General features: G+C 28.3%; 1 protein-coding gene across 1 annotated transcript in view; it reads right to left on the bottom strand.

Annotated features, from left to right (window-relative positions):
- Positions 1-19,815, bottom strand: part of LOC123295666 — a 101,261-nt gene extending 81,446 nt beyond the window's left edge. Inside the window, exon 1 of the mRNA XM_044877087.1 lies at positions 19,718-19,815. Coding sequence (XP_044733022.1) covers positions 19,718-19,746 — 29 coding nt within the window. The 5' untranslated portion in view covers positions 19,747-19,815. The remainder of the gene's footprint in view (positions 1-19,717) is intronic.
- Positions 19,816-20,099: the final 284 nt, after the last annotated feature.

Below are 20,099 nucleotides of genomic sequence, written 5' to 3'. Positions count from 1 at the left end.
GGCTACAAAAATTTTTTACGGGTAGTTCGGGCTACGAGAAATCAAAGCTATACAAACATTAAAGTTATATAGCCTTTCAAATTCATGACGAATAATACATCAAGAATAACCAAGTAGCAACGGTGCATCCATCTTAAATTTTCAACAGGGAACGTACTAACAATCACTTGTAAAAAACTAAAAGCTGAAAAACCGGAACAGGATATTTCGTTTATTAAATTTTGCAGGAATCGCTAATCACTAGGTAAGGTACTTATATTAATAATATACATTATATAAAACTTTTAACACGTTTTCCTCAAAATATTCTAAGCCGTTCTCCCGATTCTGAAAAAACTATGGGATCTGTCGAGAACTTAAATCATTGTAGAACTTTGCTGAAATAAGTCCTAAAAATAGTCCTAAATGTCCGAAATCTGTCAAAAAAATAAATTATTATATTTTATTGCCATTATAAACTTATGCCCAAAAACCCCTCAAAATCATTTGCAATTTTGACATTTAGGGATTAGTATTACTCTCCTTTAGAAATAGAAAACATGCGGTCTAGCGGGAAAAAATTTTTGCTATACTCTTTAATACTTGCATGATATTATTAAAAATGTTTTTTATCTCTTAAATAACAAAGTTTATGCACACAAAAAACCCCAAAAAACGTCGATTTTTTAACAAAGAAATTGAAAATACCGTTTAATCCGGAATAATTGATTAAAATTATGTGTAAAACCACCAGCTTTTAGTGATAGATCCTCAATTATGTAGGTATATTCTGCGTCACAAAATTTGCACAAAGCAAATGTAAAAAAATGCCATACTTTTTTCTCTAAAATATATTTGGTGATATACAGAATGTTCGATTTACATCTAGGCATATAAATATCACGAGTATGAAAGAATACATGCGTTAAGCAAAGTTGAGATAGTTGAAAGACGCTTGAATATCGGGAGTTTTATAGTTGAATAGATGAACTACAACAGATAAAAGCCACGATACAAGTCACTTTTGGAATTTCATATAACATCTATAATATCTGTTACTTAGATGCATTGCTTAACGTATGTACTCTGTCATACTCGTGATAGTTATATTCCTAGATGTAAATCGAACTAGTGGTATATGTGATATATACATGTCATAACTATTTTTAACAAACCTTAGAAATTTTAAACCTTACAAACCTTAGAATTTTAATGAATTAATGAAAATGGATGATCAATTTGTCCAAATTTTGTGACGCAAAACATCCAGAAGAGATACATCCAGTTTTACATTTCTTTCTTTATATTGTAAAAAGAAGTAACAATAAAATATAATTAAAAATTGGTTGTATGATGTCTGAAGTTTCTAAAAATTGAAAATTTCACTTGTTTACGGGAGCCTTGAAGCTTGGATACCATGAAGTCAATGCCTCTTTGCCATAAAAGAGTGCTGCTTTTTAAATATCCAACGTATAAGCGGTGACCGATGTATAACAATATATAAAATAACGCGTGGGTTTTATTTATTTTCAATTGTTTCAGAAGTATATTCAACCCATACATAATGTGTACAAAGATCACACATTAAATTATATAGATAGTATTTTTGCAAACAACATGAAGAAGTTCGTGACATATGCAGAGCTAAATCGTTGCGCCGTTATGTTTGTGGTTACAATAACAATAACGTAAACAACAACAAGACATATAGGGTAATGTGTAGTAGCCCGGGTATTATACATATATATAAAATCACTGTATAGTATCTTAAATAACTATCAATGAAACAGCAAATATAGGTCAGAGCCCCTATTAGGAAAAAACATTTTTGAGGTACACACTTCCTGACCATGGAGGGATTGGTTCAAAATGTTTTCAAAAACAATAATCCAAAAAACTTCACCTGGAACGATCTTTTCTGGCTATTGGATTTTATCAGTGTCCAATTATGAAGAACTGTAAAGATTACACACAATAGGCGATCGGACTAAATTTTTTTTTTTCACTTCAGATGAAGAATTCTCACTTCACGAATAGAAAAGTGAAGATATTGTTTAAAAATATTTACTAGTATGCAAGATATTAACGTTTAAAATTCCTAATTAAACAAAGAGAAAGTACCCACTAGTGATGTCATACGTGGGTATCATATAAAACCTTACGTAGATTACATATAAAACCTTGTTTTGCTAAAAGCAGATGGGAATCCTTTAAATGCAATCTTTGATTGCTAATAACTATTTCGTTTTTTTAATGAATTTTAATATCACTTTCAAATTTTGTCATGGATCAAATCTAGTTTTACATTTTTATGGTTAATATGGCCAACACGACATCAGGGCTATCCCTTATTAGAGATATTTGAAGAGAACGCCATTCAGTTGGGTGATCCATGGTACATTTTGATATTGTATCAGAAATCAAATATTTATGATCTCTGGTATTCTATTTTCCCCTATAATATATAATCATATTATACATGAGAGTAAGATATCTTTTTTTATAAATATTATAACATCCTAACACAACAGCAAACATTATAATTACTGTCAAAATTGTCTATGTCAAATCTGTACATCATTTTATTATAGAAAATAATAATATGTGTCAAATAATAGCCTTTATGATATATGGAGTGTTCCACACTGACCGAAGCTATATAATAAAAAGTATTTAAAGAATACAACAGTAAATAAAAAAAGTCCTCAGAAGTTTCCCGAGTCGATGCATTTAAATAAAGAGGGTTGGATATTGTCAAGCATTTTTACCTGTTGGATCACCAACGGCCCCTCAGTAGAATACTGGTTTCGCTTTTGAAAAACTCAAGAGAGAGAAAACGTTTTATTCGGTTCACATTTGTTATACCCTTACGATATACTTGTCTTCGTCAGCCTTGAACTGTTGGCAAGGAAACTACTTCTTAGAATGAAGTTCAACAGATAACAATTTATTCACGCCTATCCTTGTTAATAGGTAGCACAATGCAGGAGACAGTTTACTATACTGTTTCAGACACAAAGTTGCAAGTGAAAATTTAATCAGCCGCTAAGAAAAGAAAATATTTAAATAGGAAATAATAATTGAATAATGATTAAAGAGAATTGAAAAAAATACACTCGAACTAGGACTCGACAATAGACCATGATGTAAATAAATATCGTAGGCATGATTAAAAGTAAACAAAAACAAAAATTAATAATTGAATAATGGTTAAAATGACTAAAAGGCATCGATATCCTGGATTGAATTTACGGGGAGGTGGAATGAATTTAGGAAAATCCAGACCTGGAAAAATAGACAGAAAATTTTTTTGTAAAAGTGCCCCCTTTTTGAACGCAAGGAAAAAAATAAAACTTCAGAGCAAAACCAACTCTTCTCTCGTCAATAAACTCAACCCAACCAACTCGTAATTACAATAATACTCCGGGTCTATACAATTTTCAGTCTATTTTTCCTAGGTCTTTTTTTTCCGAATACCATTACCGGTGGAGTTTCTATTTCATTATGTGGAATATCGATATATCAATATTGAAGATGTCTTTTGCCATCTCTGCCAATCGAATATACGAAATTTAAGAACCTCAAAAATGAATATTTTTCTTCGAAAATCGAAAAATCAATTTTTTAACAAATTGATTTTTTTCACAAATATACAAAAAAAATTTGGCATCTAGAAATAACTTTGGTAAGCCAACATTTCAGTTTACTTAGTATCGACTTGTACGAATATTATGTTAATTGGATATATTCTCTACCTAATGCTAAATATTGATAAATATGTAACTAATAAAAAATGTATTACTGACGGCATATCACGGTTTCGTCTTATAAAAATAAGTCAAAAATATTAATTAAATCACGCATGACATTGATTTGAATGAAAAAGATAACCTATAATTTTTGGTGATAGATGAAAGCAATCGAATAAATCACGATAAAACAATGTTCACTTATGTTGAAAGTTAAATAAAAAAAATTTAAAGATATAACCATCCATTTTAAGTTGAAAGAAAATAAAAAACATGAACTTCGTTTTGGTTGATTAATTTTAATGATAATTATAAAACAATATAATATAAAAACATTACAATTATTAGAAATTTAGTACAATTTAAAAATTAATAATAATAATAAAAACAATAAAAATTTTCTTAATTAGAAATTTAAGATAATAAAAGATATAACAGAAAACATGTTTAATATAGTACAAATTGATTTTGATTGTAAGATTTGATAAAAAAAGATATTAAAAACCAATTATACATAACTAATATTTTATGAAAGAAAGTTATTGTAATCGTTTCTGAAAATCGAAACAACTGATACAATAATAAACGCGTATGACGACATTTCTTTATTATCGAATAGCTCCGAAACTTTTCGTTTAATCGAAAACGCTAGCTAAAATTTCGAATGTATGCATTATTTACGGAATAATGACAAAAAAAATATAAAAATTTGCTTATATTAAAATATTAGATGATAATTTTCCGAAATCGTCCCGGAATCGTCCGTGAATCGTCCGTGCATTTGCAATGAATTTGCCCGGAATTTTAAGTAATATATCAAAAAGTTCAATTTTTAAATAAACCGTTTTATTATCTTTGGTCAGAATTATTATATATGTATCCATCTAATTGTATCAAGTTTCTAGATTAATTATGATCCAAAATAGACAAAAGTCGTATTTTTTTAATAATTGCACGAGTAGTCTCTGAAATTTTGCTCAAAATTCTACAATAAGGGAGATATATATTGGAGTAACTCTTGAGCAATATTTGTCGTTGCCAGAAATGAATTCTTTGAAAACAAAGGTCATGTCAAACTCGCCGAATCAGCCTATCTTATTAGATAATCAAATAGTGGAATAAGTTAGCGAGTACTTCTACCTGGAACAGATAATATCAACTAAGGGCAGATAGTCGCAAGAAATCCACAGAAGAATTCCGTCAGGTTTAAAAAGTATTGGTCACTTAAGAAAATATAAAGGGCAACCACGTAACAACTATAAAAGCGATAGTTTTACAACGCTGTATCCTGCAAACTTTAACTTATGGATGCCAAACATGGCTTTTAACTCAAGCCAACGAAAATAAATTATCTAGCACCAAAAATCAAATGCACAGATCCTTGTTAAATATATGGAAAGAAGAAAAAATGAAAAATATCGATATAATTGGCAAATTAAGAACAAACCGAGTTGAGAAAGTCATAAAGAAGTTAAAGTTCAAATTGGCTGGCCATGTTATAAGAACAGCTGAAAGCAAGTGGAGCAAAAAACTATCAGTATGGACACCATTAGAAAGGAAAAGAAACCGGGTAAATGTAAAAGAAAAGGCGAGTGGACGAAATAAGAAAGATATGTGGTAGCCTTTGTGCGATAGATGCGAAGAACAAAGCTAAATGGAGAGAAATGGTTGAAAAAATCTAGGGATGGAGCATCTCATGATAATATGGGGAAACAAGTCAAAAGAAATTAGAAACAAAATTAGAAGATCCAAACATATACCGCTCTTCACAGAGTATGGAACAAAAGTAACTAAAAAGTAAGACCATAGGAAAACAATTTCATTACCAAATCAACATTATTTGATTAGGAGTAACTTTTTCTAGCTTTTTAAATTACCTTTTTTCATTGTATCTAAAAGTTCCGATATTAATAGATTGGACTCGATTTTTACAATAGTTGATCCACGAACACAGAATCAAAAAAGTACTCAGTCAGATCTCGAAACGTCATAACCGTATCACCTTGTCTAATGTAGTGCAAATTGATTTAAAAAAAGTATACATTTGATAAAAATCAATATTTAGTATAAACGTGTGATGTTGTAGAAAGTAAATATAAATTAAACTAGATCATATTATTTTCAATAGATTGCATTGCAAAAATAAATGTAACGTGTGTCACTGCGTGAAGTTATTATTATTTTACTACAATGAGTACAATGATAGACGATTTAATACTACTCAATGATAATAATATGATGATGTGATCATATAATATAATATACAATATAATACTATATGTGTTTATTTATTATGTTATTTACAGGATGTGTAACGAATCTAGGGAGGTTATCATTATAAAAAGGCATCTGTAGCCGATTAGATAGTGCCAACGCCAAAGCAAGTTTATACTTGTGGTTGAAATTTTTTGTACCTTATTTTCTACTTTGTTGATGAATTTTGTTATAACTTCATGATTGTAGACGAAAAATAGGAATACAATTTTTCGATATCTGCATTGGTTTTCGTTTTATATTGTCAAATTATAACATAATTCATCATCAAAATTGAAATTATATATTTTTTTAAATATGTGTGCTCATACATCCTTAATATCCTTAATAAGTCGGACACAACGGTTTTTTTTTGTTTTCTATAAATTATTAAAAATTTATTTAAACTTTAAATTGGTAAATTTTTTTAATTTCCACCGAATATTTTCGAAGAAATCTATTAAAAGACATCATCCATCTACCTTTTTCCTATAAAACAAATGTTAAAAATGTCTACTTTTGAAGTCATTTATTTATTTAAATAATCGAGAAATCCCCCTAAAATTTTCAAAATTAATTTAGACTTTGTCCAACTTATAAAGAAAATCAAGCCTTTTAATCAAAACTAGCTGACCCGGTGAACTTCGTACTGCCTAACAGTTGATTCATTTGTTTTATACGATACTAACGTCACTCAATTGTTTTGCTTTTTGCCCCTCTACTAACACTTAAACTGAATGGTATGGTATAAGTGTTCAAATTGACTTTTAATTATTATTACGAATCTTCTGTATGGGAATATAGAAAAGTATTGTTTTTAGACTTTTCCCGGCAATTTTAAAAATTTTTCTCTCCTTAAGAACCATCCTCGTATGTCAAGGAATATTATAAAAAAAGAATTAGCGAAATCGATTCAGCTGCTCTCGAGATTTGCGCTTAGCAACACATTCAGCGTTTCATTTTTATATTATAAATTGTCCTGGTGCTCGTACATCTTTAAGACTGCTGATCAACAACATACCCTATAATACTGATATCAATGATAATATATACCACAAGTGTGTGTAGCTTATAGTATGAGAGAAACATTTGAACATTTGCTATAATAATAATTGCAAGTGTATATATATAAAAACAAAAGAAAATAAAACAAAACAAAAAAACAAAAATAAAACATTGCAGTGTATAAAAACAAATGAAAATAAATAAAATAACAAAATGAATGACAGTTTGTCAACTGACATCACTACACATCTCATGTGGTTGTTTGGTATCTTATAGTATTTTATGTATGTTCAACAATAATATTATACACATATTTTAATTAGTAGAATTAAATTCCAATTTAATACAAGAAGAAATTATTACATTGCATTGTCTATACTTTAGTCTAGCAGCTAAAGGATAAAGTAAATAACGCATATACAACGTATTTGAACTCTTCATAATGAATTCAGGGAGAGTCAAAACGGATATTTCAATTTAAATCTATAAATCAAAAATTTTCTTTATCGCTTACCAAAATGAAGGGGGAAAAAGTAGATACAATAATCCGAAAAATAAAAATTAGTAGTTAATTATATATTAAAGTATGGAATATCCTATATTCAAGAAAACAATTGGTAATCTGCAATAAAAGGATGATCAAATACTCATAATCTAAATATCTCAATTATACACTATCTTGAAGATAAAAAAAACCATATTGAATTCCGTGGCAGCTCTAATTCCAAGGACATATAAATAGCAAATAATCGCGAATTTAGATCGATTTTTATCGAATTTCAAATATTATAAGTGTTAGTTTGACTTGTCCCTTGTTTGTTATCAAATCTTGCAAGTTAAAGAGGATGACAATCCATTTTTAAGGTGGCATTTTTAAGTATGCCCTAATTTTCCTATCGCTTCAACCATATTTTATATGTATACGTTTTTATTCCTTGTATAATATGAAATATATACCAAGGTAAATTAATTCTAGTCCCAAGCTTGGAAAACTTAAAAATATTGATGATACGACCAATATATTAAAATGGGTGTATAAAATCACCTAAATAGTCCATTTCCAGTTGCCAGTCCTTCCGTCAACTCGATAACTCAAAAAAGAAAAGAGATATTAAGCTGATATTTTTATAGAATGCTCAGGACGTAAAAAATGAGTTAGAGTTCGTAAATGATCAATATAGGTCAATTGGATATTCCGTAAGACCCATCTTATAATCCGTTAGGTATAGAACAAAAGTTTAAATGTAAAAAATTTTCTTTTTTAAATTCAACAACTTTTGTTTGAAACATTTTTTTTGTAAATATCACTGTTTACGTGGGGTCGCAAATATTAGAACAAAACTTTGCTGCCCATTTTCTCCGAAATTTTTATGAAAAAAGTGGTTTTAAAATGTGTGTTTATGGCAATTTTAAGTGTGAAAATGCATCCCTATTTTGTAAGCTAAATTTGATTTAGCTAATTTTAACTGTAAATAGCTACTTAATTATGATTGAACGTTAGGGATATAATTCCAAATATGAATAATATTAAATCTTGAACTCTTGAACGAAGAAAACAACAATCAAATTCGGTTTCCAAGAAAAAAACTGTGTAGATTGATTCCGAGACCTAAGCTTTCTCACTATTCAATTGCCTTTTCTATGTGTCATTGATGTTTTTATTTTCAAACAGATAATAAATTTTATTTTTTTAATTGTATTTTCTTTTTAATTGAGAATCTAATTACATTATTTAATAAATTTATAAAAACATTTTTTTTATAAGCGTACAAAGAAAATATTTTATACAAAGGAGACGTATTGATTAATTACAAAATTTATAGTTTGTAGTATTTTTTATTTGAAAAGAAAAAAGTTTACATTTGAATATTCTAAAAGCTTTTGGTTCCAGAAATCGCGTTTATATAAAGATATTCTTTAAATAAAAAGCTCCATTAAAAAGCCTACATTAAACTTTTGTAAATCGGTTTTTCAAAAACATTTTTTTAAATTTAGCATTATGTAATTAATTTCGATGTGTTTAAATTTGGTTTTTGAGAATCCACAATTCTTTATCGGTAAATTTGTAATGGATAAGGATTTTTAAGTTTTGAACAAAAGTACGCGATGGTAATTTTACTATCTCGACACACAAGGATACTTTCCCACATTTTTTACTCTCTTTAAGTCGGTGGGCACACTGTATTTTCGAAATTTAATAAAAGCAAGTGTTTATAAAATTAAAAGCCATTATCGGTAGCATAATAATTAGAACATTATTATTAATTATAATAATTATAAAAAAGAATTTCATTATTACTTACTACATACCAAAGTGTATTCCCAAACGTAAATGCTTTGAATGTCCGTTGCTGTATGTCTGATATCATTTCATATCTGCAAAATCTACAAGACCTCTATTAAGAATATCTGTATCAACTTTTTGTACATGCTGTAGTGGAACTTGGCTAAGTGAAACATCAAAGAGCCTGCAAATTTGTCTCACTTGTAGAGGTATTCCACTTACCCAGTGTATCAGATATCCAGGTATAAAGAAATATTTGTCTCATTTACCGAACGTTCCATTAATAGGTCAGAATACAGGTTAGTTCAGTTAGAGAGATGCAATAATTAAATAAAATAACCTATAGAATAATGAATTCTAATCTTTATAAAATCAAATAAAAAAAATATAGTAAATGAAACATACATATAAAAATATTCATGTAAATAATAAAATAATTAAAATGTAAATAACAATATTTTTCAAAGACTGGTATGTCATCAATCTATTGGCTACATTTGATACCATAAACAGCGCTTCTTTCTCCACATCGTGCTTTGAAAAATATACCGTTTCTTTTTTTAAACCCTTTCAAAACCGAGCCTTATGCCTTTTCTTTAATCATCGGTCCACTTACTGAAAAGTTTTTGTTATGAAATTGCTTGACCCATGTTAGCAAACACTTTTCATGTTCAGGATATTCTGGTAAACGTACACGTTTTAGTTTTCTCTGCCCTTCAGAATATTGTGATTGAATTTTACCTTTATTCTGAATTTTAACACATTAAATTCAACACAGGCTTCATCGCATGTCTTCCCACTAGTTAAGTGCATAATTTGTGGGTAGAATAAGAATACAAACAAACAAAACAATGTTATCTCAGTTACATAGGCTTATGCATATAAAATTCACTCGCTGTCTCAGTTACAGAGGTAACTATGACTATAAAATCGAAAGAACGAATTATAGATATAGAGGTTTGCTTCATCCCACTAACAGAGGGAATTCAGTGCCAAAGTGTTGGGACCTCAGCATGAGCTCCAGTTTAGGATATTTCTCAGTTATCCAGGTCACACTTATCCAAAGTCCACTGTATATATAAACGAAATATAGGTAAAAAGACCGTAGTTTTCAACGAGATTTTCGGCTTCTATATTAAAAAAATAATAAATGCTTTATCATTCATAAAACTAATCATATTTTAAAATAGATTAAAATTTTTGATTTTACTATCGTATCGTTATTTTTATATTCATTCAAAAAAGAATTCAGTTTTTTTTTTCTTAATGTATACAAACACAAACAACTTTTGTATCCAAACTATTATTAGATACAGAGAATAATATGTTATTATCATGAATAAATAATATTATAAAAATTTATTATGAGTTGCGACAAAATTAGATAAAACTTTTAAATTAATTATAGTTCGTATGTGTTTAAATCTGTAAAGTTAGCAGTTTTAATTGTAGGCAAATTAAGAAGGGCTTAATCTCGTTCACAAAAAATTAAACTTGTTCAGAGAAAAAATGAGTCAGGACTCTGATTTGAATGATACTCGCATCAATTATTAAAATATCTCCAAAAAAATATGAAAAACTAGCAACCCACCCCGGCTTCGCACGGGTGCAATGCTGATACTATATATAGAATGTCTTTATATACAAAATGTGTTTATTTACGACTTCACATTAGAAATCTCTAAAATTATCAGTGTTTTTCTAATATATTATGCATGTATTATACATATAAACCTTTCTCTTAAGTCACTCTATCTAATAGAACCGCATAAAAATCCGTTGCGTAGTTTTAAAGAGCTAAGCATACATAAGAACAGACATACAGCGGGAAGCTTTTTTGTTTTATACAATGTAGTGATAGTGGTGATGTCAATCAAATTAATATGATAAATGATGTCAGCTAAATGGTCACCCCTGGATCTTCTGTAGCAGTTTATTCGTTCTTGGAAATTTTGTATGACTCTTCGAAAGTCTCGTGGGGTAACTCTATGCACAGTTCTTACAGAGTTGTTATTTCTGTAGAACAAGTGATTAATTTGGGCGTTATGGAGCGTTATTTAAACGATTCATATTGTAAACGTAACGTTTCAAACTAGCATTCGACCTTTAAAACAAGCGGCATTATTCAAATTTAGAGACTTGCAAACAAAGGAAACTGAAATTGGATCACCTTTTATAACAGGTGATTTACACACCTATTAATTTATTTATTAAGACAAATTTTAACCTTAATTTATTCAAATAAGACAAATTTTCAAATTCTTCTAAATTTTACTGTTTATATGGCTAACTTCAAAGACCTAATTTAATCTTATTTTAAAGTATATTATTTTTAGAATTGGTGGTCTCTACTCTACACAGTTTGAATATTATTTTTAAAACGGATAACATTTATCTTCTTTTTTTTTGAATGCATTATTTAATCTAATAATAATGATAGACTCTGTGATGATTCTTCGACTTTGTAAACACGGAAATGAAGACAGGGACAAAATTTAAATAATATAAGCAATACGAAATATTAACATTTGATATAAATTTCTTTGATATAAATGTTTTTATAAATTAGGTAATAATTTGTGTACGGTGGTTCCAATTAACTACAACAGGATATTTCAACAGAAAAAAAAAAAAAAAAAAAATTTTTGCCAAAATCACTATAAGTTTAGTCGTGAACGCAATCCTGTATGGTTTCGATTATTTGATTAGCTATAAAATTTTAAACATAGATAATTTTAACATTAAATATATCGGAACAAGAGCAATAGCTAGGGCGCGGGAGCTAAACTCAGTGAGTCCAGTGAGTGTCAGGCCCAGACTGACTTCTGATAATCACAATACTTCTAGCGAATAGTTCTATTTAAAACTGTAATGCCACTGATGCTACTAATGGTATACCAGCAATATTTTTTAAAATGACAAAATAAATTAATAATAATATAGTGATGAGCATGACAACAAACATAGCGTTTACACCTAAACTGAATAGGATCGTAGTTCAATAATACGTCTTGATAATACGCCAAAAATCATAGTGGGAAATACAATTAGCATTGCGACATCTGCAATGTAGTACTTATGGCACTCAAGACTATACTGTCGACTTGAATTCACTATTTACTAATGTAAGAGATGCCAAAGTTTTTGAAAATAACGCCATAGCTATGGATATTACGGCAATAATATACAGATTTTTTTAGCATTTCTTGGGACGTCTTTTTCAATTTCCTTTCTTAACTTAGTAATAGAGGGGTAATAACTTTCACTTGAGAAGTTTTGAGAACTCTAATTTAAGAAAAACTATTTTGTGTCATTTTTCCGTGAGGATTCATATACAGGTAATCCGTTTATAACAGGAATTATGAATCTAAACGGAGGTGGGAGGAACTATGATTTGGCCTATAACCGTATGCAAAATCGTTCAAAATCATAGTAATTAGATAAAAGGATAAATCAGAGAAAATTTTTCATGACAAATATGGAATAATGTTCGAGCAAACAAATTTTCAAAGTTAAAATATTGTTTCAAATTTAACTAAATAAAGTTTCTATATCTACCAAAAATGCTGTAATTAAAGAATTAATTGCTATAAATATTAAAATTTACTTTTTAATTCTATAGTATACTAATCTTTATTTTTGTGTTTTGTCTACACAAAGTTAACAATTGTTTCTCACGAAATTTTTCGTGTTTTATTAAATGTTTAGTACGATAAAATGCAAAAACATTTTTTTAAGAATATTTAACTTAAATATTTCAAATAATAATTAAAATTACAGAAAAAAAAAGTATCAAATTTCACATCACATAAAAAATAAATGAGACTTGAGTTTATATTTTAAAACATCATAAATCCTAAGTGGATTTTATTTTATGCTTACATAATACATTATAGTGACCATTTAAAACAAATTAAAATTGGTTTTAAAACTGTTATGTTTCAAAACCGAAAAAATATTTATACTAATCTTTAAATCAAGTTTTGAATGAGAATTTAGGAGTGCAATCAAGTAAGTAAAAGCTATACAATCAAATCAAGATTTTGTTTCTTTCTATTTATTTAAAAATTGAACCTTTTCGTTTTCGCTTATTAAAGTTAGGTATTAAAATAAATAGTAGGCTACAATAAATAGTACATTATCTAGCTTCATGGCTTGATTTCGATGGCTTTATATTTACAGAAAGATTGAATAAGATAAAATTCGTCCCAAAATATCGAAAGATTAGCTTTCAATCTAAATATTCAATGAACTTACAAGGTCAAACCTTGATATAGATCAATGTTCGAATAAATTAGATTCTCTAAATTTTTACACAGTAGGAAATTTTTGATGAATATCACTATGTAAGTATAGGCGTAAGCGCAATATCGATGATTTTGAGTTATTATTGAATTTTAAACATAGATAATTTTATCATTAAATGCATCGGAACATAAGCAAAAATTAGCGTGCATGAGCCGATGTCAGTATGGGTATCAGGCCCATACTAACAGGCCCATACTATATCCGCAATACTTCTGGCGAAAAGTACTTTTTAATAATGTTTTGTCTAAATGTTTTATTTAAATGTAAAAAATGTTCCCTATAAAAAAATAAAAAAACTTTTGTTTGAAATATTTTTTTGTAAACATCACTGTTTACCCATGTGAGCGCAAATTAAGCGCAAATTGTATGGTATGTTTTATGTGAGTATAATCAACACTTTTTAAACATGGTATTTTAACAGTTAACTCAGTCAATTGTTTGTTTTCACTTGTTATATATTAAAAACTGACTTCAGAATTCGCTATACTGTCACGTAATTTTACATATTTCATGAAACTCGTAGGTTTTGATGGCGAAAAATCTTAATGGAAGAAATTGTTATTAAACTTTTTTTCTATTTCACTATTGTTTCTGTTATCTTACTATTATTTCATTAATATTTACTTTCGTCATCAAGACTTTTCTACAGTTGACGATGCTTCACTATGAATGACGTATAGTTACACATATATAAGTTAAATTAAAAATTAAATTTGATATTTTAATTGAATTTGAAATATAAAACATAAATATAAAATTACTGTTGGCAGTTTGTTTCCTTCACAATATCACAACATATTAACCAAGTTCATTATACAAGATCTACTAACATATTACACATTACATGTTACTTGTGTACTTGTAAAGCTACTCCTATTAAAACATGACAAACATTATATATCATTTTATTTATATATATACATATTATAAAATTTACATTAAATTAAAGTAATTTATAGACATGTTAATTATATGTCTTCCACTATTATAGGTACTCTTTAAACATGCATATATTGTATAGATTAAAAAATCTGGCGTTAGCTCTTTATGACTTCTATATAAGGACAAAAATATTTACATAGAGGTGGTGTTGCAGTTTGGTCAATTTAAGATAAAGAGTCGGCCGGTACTGGCTCTCGCTCGTAGTTCCATTAGTTTGAAACGTTTCCAACACTTTACAAAGCTAATTATTCTATGCTTTTTTTTCGCAACTCCGAGCCCAAAAAGCTAGGTCAATGGCCTATTGTCTATTTTCCTGCATTGCATTAATATTTTCTATAGTTTTGTTCTTGTTTTTTCTGGAGCTGTTTTTTGTGATATCTCTTTTATTCTCTTCCAACTTCACGAAAGACTGATACTTATACCAGTCTCCTCTGGATATCACCGTATTTTCGAGACTAAATTGAAACACACTGTATCCGAAACGTAAATAAAAGGAGGCTCAACTAAAATTATTTGAAAAATCCGTTTGCATTTTACGTCATGTAAGTAAAGAAAGATAGTCATTCTAACACACAAAGTAATCTTTTTTCTTACTTCCTCAGTGGAAATGCTAATAAACAAACACATACATACATACAATAAGTGTATTCTTGATACAATACAATACATGTAAAATGCTCTAACTTAATTTGCGCCCTCACGGATAAACAGTGAGGTTTATTAAAATGTTTTAAACAAAATTTTTTTTTCTTATAAGGAACAATTTATTTTCTTATAACATTTTTTACATTCAAACTTTTGTTCTATCTCTAACGGTTTACAAGATTGACCTATGTTCCTCATTTGCGAACTTAGCCTCACTCTTTACGTCCTATGCTATAAAAATTTCAGCTTGATATTTTTTTATCGTGTCCACAGACAGACAGACAGCCGGTCAAACGAAAATAGACCAAAATTTTGTTCGTAATGTCAATATTTTAAGTGTTACACACTTTGGACTAAACTTAGTATACCTTGATATATTTCATATAAATACATGGTATTATAACATATATTATAATATCCTTATTTTTGAGAATTTTTGCCCACAGACGAGACCGAAACGATTTGGGACATTTTTGCAAAAGCTGAGTATATGTTCCTATAGCTCTTGCCTTGTGTTCATAATGTGCCCTAGATTTGATGGATTTAGCCGTTCAAAGATTACTACAATGGTTGTCTTGGGTTCTAGAACGATGGTAGTGCAATTATCAATAAGCAGGATTTGATGGATTTTACACGTTAGAAAAGTTCCCCCAAGGAAAGTATGAAAAAATTTATGCCATCGTAAAAATAAATAATTTTAATGTTCTGGGAATTTATCATTACGAAACTTCCCGGAAACAGAAAGACGATTGTTGATCAAATATTACTCTTGGGAAAAAGTATAGTGGTATATATGAGCAATTTGAAATCGTCCAATTTTTCAATCCACAGGGAAAGCATGACTGTATTAGAATATATGAACGAAAGACTACTTTGATTCTCTACGGTTTGAGGTATTTTGATCCTTGAGAAAAGGAATTAAAGAAAATACTTTCAAACAGACGCTGATCAAAATCGTTATAGCTATGATATTAGAAACTTTCAAAACGTGAAGTTCTGATGAAAAACCGATTTTGGGTATGAAAAATACAGTTCATTCTATTATGAATCAAAGTGTAGTTATATAGAGGTAAAAAAACCAATCATAACATTCATTATATGTAAATGTAATATTAGATTCAATATTGAATAATGTCGGACGTTTTTTTTTTAATCGCTGCTTGTTTTTTGAGGGAAATAATAACTCTTTGATACGCAGACAAACACATATATACATATAATAACAGAGGTCATCCACTTTGATCCATCCAATTCGATCGATGGACTTTTATGAGTCTTAAATTTAATGGTAAATTGTTTTTATATAATTTTACAATCTTTTTATTAAAAATTGTATATTCATTGCTAGTGTTAGTGAAATTAGAAATTAAAAAAGAGTAATTATAATAATGACTAGAACATTACTCTCTTTGGAATTGAGACCATTTGTCCATCGTTGTTTCGATAACGCCATTAGGATGCTAAAACAACTTCCAAACATATAGCATGTTAGAGAAGGAACAGTCTCGAAATTTACCATTTGGCTTCTAACCTTGTTAGAGATCCTCAGACATCGATAATTGTAGCGATATAAAAATTTGGGAAAGAACTCTAAATTGCTTAATTTATTTTCTCAGAAAATCCCAACGTAATTCCATAAAACTTTGATTTAGATTAAGTATCCCAAATTCCATTACATTCAGTTATTTCGAGCTATTGATACACAAAAATTGTAAAATTTGCTAAAGTTACTAGAATTCGCACAATTATAGTTGTCTGCTAGCTCTTAAGTAATTTTACCTATAGTCACAAATTCACACATATTTGCATCGATGATATATCTGAATTTCCTAAGAAGGGAAATTTATAAAATTGATAAAACATATTTTTTTTAATTTTCGTACAGAAAGTTTTAATGCACATAATTATGGTAAAGGCGCTGTTAAAACTAAATTTTATTATAAATCAATATCTTAAACGCATTAACCTGCGCTTCCGCCAAGATAAATATCCTTATACAGAAAATTCAGTTTTGCTTAGTTATGAAATAAGCCTAAAACTTTATTTTTTTCACTTTCACAGAATTTGATGAAACTCGGTGGATGGGGTAATTTTGACCCAAAAAGTATAAAAATCGAGTTAATTTAATGATTGGATGCAGAGTTTCTGAAATATCTCAATATTTGGATCGATTTTAGTCCGTATCTCAAAAACTATTCGACCAGTCATCAAATGTACCCGATTTTTGAAGTTTTTGGGCCAAAATTACCTTATATACTGAGTTTTATCGAAATTGGACATAACAAAAATTTTTCAATTTTTTGCAATTTTTTTAAGGGGTACCCCTTTGAAAAAATCGAGAAAAACGCAAAAAAAATTTTGTTTGGGAATTTGATGGAATTCGGTGGAAGGGGTAATTTTGACCCAAAAAGTATAAAAATCGAGTTAATTTAATGATTGGATGCACAGTTTCTGAAATATCTCAATATTTGGATCGATTTTAATCCGTATCTCAAAAACTATTCGACCAGTCATCAAATGCACCCGATTTTTGAACTTTTTGGGTCAAAATTACCTTATATACTGAATTTTATCGAAATTGGACATAACAAAATTTTTCGATTTTTTGCAATTTTTTTAAGGGGTACCCCTTTGAAAAAATCAAGAAAAACGCAAAAAAAAATTTTGTTTGGGAATTTGATGAAATTCGGTGGAAGGGGTAATTTTGACCCAAAAAGTATAAAAATCGAGTTAATTTAATGATTGGATGCAGAGTTTCTGAAATATCTCAATATTTGGATCGATTTTAGTCCGTATCTCAAAAACTATTCGACCAGTCATCAAATGTACCCGATTTTTGAAGTTTTTGGGTCAAAATTACCTTATATACTGAGTTTTATCGAAATTGGACATAACAAAAATTTTTCGATTTTTTGCAATTTTTTTAAGGGGTACCCCTTTGAAAAAATCGAGAAAAACGCAAAAAAAAATTTTGTTTGGGAATTTGATGAAATTCGGTGAAAGGGGTAATTTTGACCCAAAAAGTATAAAAATCGAGTTAATTTAATGATTTGATGCAGAGTTTCTGGGATATCGCATATTTTTTTTATCTTATTCTTGCAAAATATCTTTTGGTGTGTAGTCTCTTAGAATCGAAATTTTATCGAAAATAATGCTGCATTGAAATGGTTTTAATAGTACTTTATATATGATTCATCCATAATAATGATTCCTCAAGAATAATTATATATATTAATAAAACTAGAATAATTAAAAAGAAATATAAATCTTTTTAAAAAACTAATGAAGAAGTGAAAAAAGGCGATCCATTGAAAACGCCTATTTATATGTCAAAATAAACAATATTCAAAACCAACATAAATATTCATCACTCTTTTTTGCCGCAAAAAACATCTCATTAAAAATGGGTTCATTTACCATGTATTTATTTATCCATCAACACCCTACTAATTAATTCAAATGGTTATATCTTTCCATCTAGAAGAATTCTTTCCACTTCCTGGGTTCTATTCATTCAATAATAAATATAACAACAATTAATTCTGTTTTTATATGAGATAAAATCAATCAACTCTCGATTTCATTTATTAAGAAATTTTAATAAAACACATAAAAATAATAAATAATGGTTTATTTTGAATAATTATCTAAATTTGGTTCGTTTCCGGGATATTTGTGAGAGAAAAAAGTAGAATAAATTTATCAAAATTTTTATGAACCATAAAGAATTGAAAAAAGTAAATTTTTAATAACAAAAATACACAAATTTGAACCTAATCTCAAAATAAAAATATCATCTAAATCTAAATTGGTTTATTTCTAGAATACTCGAAATTTCTAGAATATACTATTGTTATTTTTATCACTACTTTAATCAAAATATCATTTTAAAAATGTTTGATTAAAACTTAGCTTTAGTTCGTATACAATGATTTTTAAAGTAAACGATATTAGTGAATCATTAAATAAAAAAAAATTAATTAAATAAATTTAAAAAATGTAAAAAATAACAAATATAGCAACTACGGGAAGGAAATTGTATGAAAATTTTCCTTTAATATCCTTTGCGTCTTGCATTTTATTGTAATCAGAAAAATAATTCTTGCTCTTGGATCCATTTTTACTAAATTCTGAATTGAACATTTTATTTCTTTTCCCTTATATTCTAAATAAAATCGTTAAAAATTTGAATATTTAATTCTAAAGTTTTTACTAGTCCAGAACCCTGGATCTCTGACATTTTCGGTTAATATTTGAACAATCCTATTAATTGTTAAGGTTAACCATTACTCTATCTATTTAAGGATAACTATTACTCTATCGATCTATTTTAATTAACTCTATTATTAGAGGTCCAAGGACCAAGTCTTGTGGTACTCTCATTTATTCTATTCGGTAAGTTGATCTGTGTCGTACGCAATCGTGTGTTGAAAATTTCTAATCTGGAATAAGAATCCAGGTTTTTCTAAATTTTACTTATTTGTAGTCTCGGAAAATTCTAGAAAAAATTAAAAACCAAAATACTTAAAATAAAAATGCTAAAACAACTTACCTTAAGATATTTGCTGTTGAAAAATACATTTTCGACGTTTTATCTCACAAAAGTAAAAAATTTCACAACAATTCGAAAAATCACTTAAAAAAAATTTTTTAATTCAAAAACACCCAAATGTAAAAAAAAATATTATAATAATTCACTTGTTATAAATAGAATCGATTTAATTGTGCATAAACCAATTTCCTTATTAAAAAAACAGATAAAAAATAATTTGTCGTGCGATTTATTAATTGAACTTTTAAAATAATCGGATGAAGCGCAGCGAGTTGATCTTATATGATGAACAACGTGAAATTGAATGACAGCACATGAAGTTAGTGTGCAGACTATTTAGTAATTTCTACCACTCCACACTACAAACACTAAAAACTACGAG

The sequence above is a fragment of the Chrysoperla carnea genome, chromosome 3 (assembly GCF_905475395.1).
Source record: "Chrysoperla carnea chromosome 3, inChrCarn1.1, whole genome shotgun sequence".
NCBI classification, from domain to species: Eukaryota; Metazoa; Arthropoda; class Insecta; order Neuroptera; family Chrysopidae; genus Chrysoperla; species Chrysoperla carnea.
Note: the sequence above shows the minus strand (reverse complement) of the source record. Positions and strands in the feature narration are given on the sequence as shown.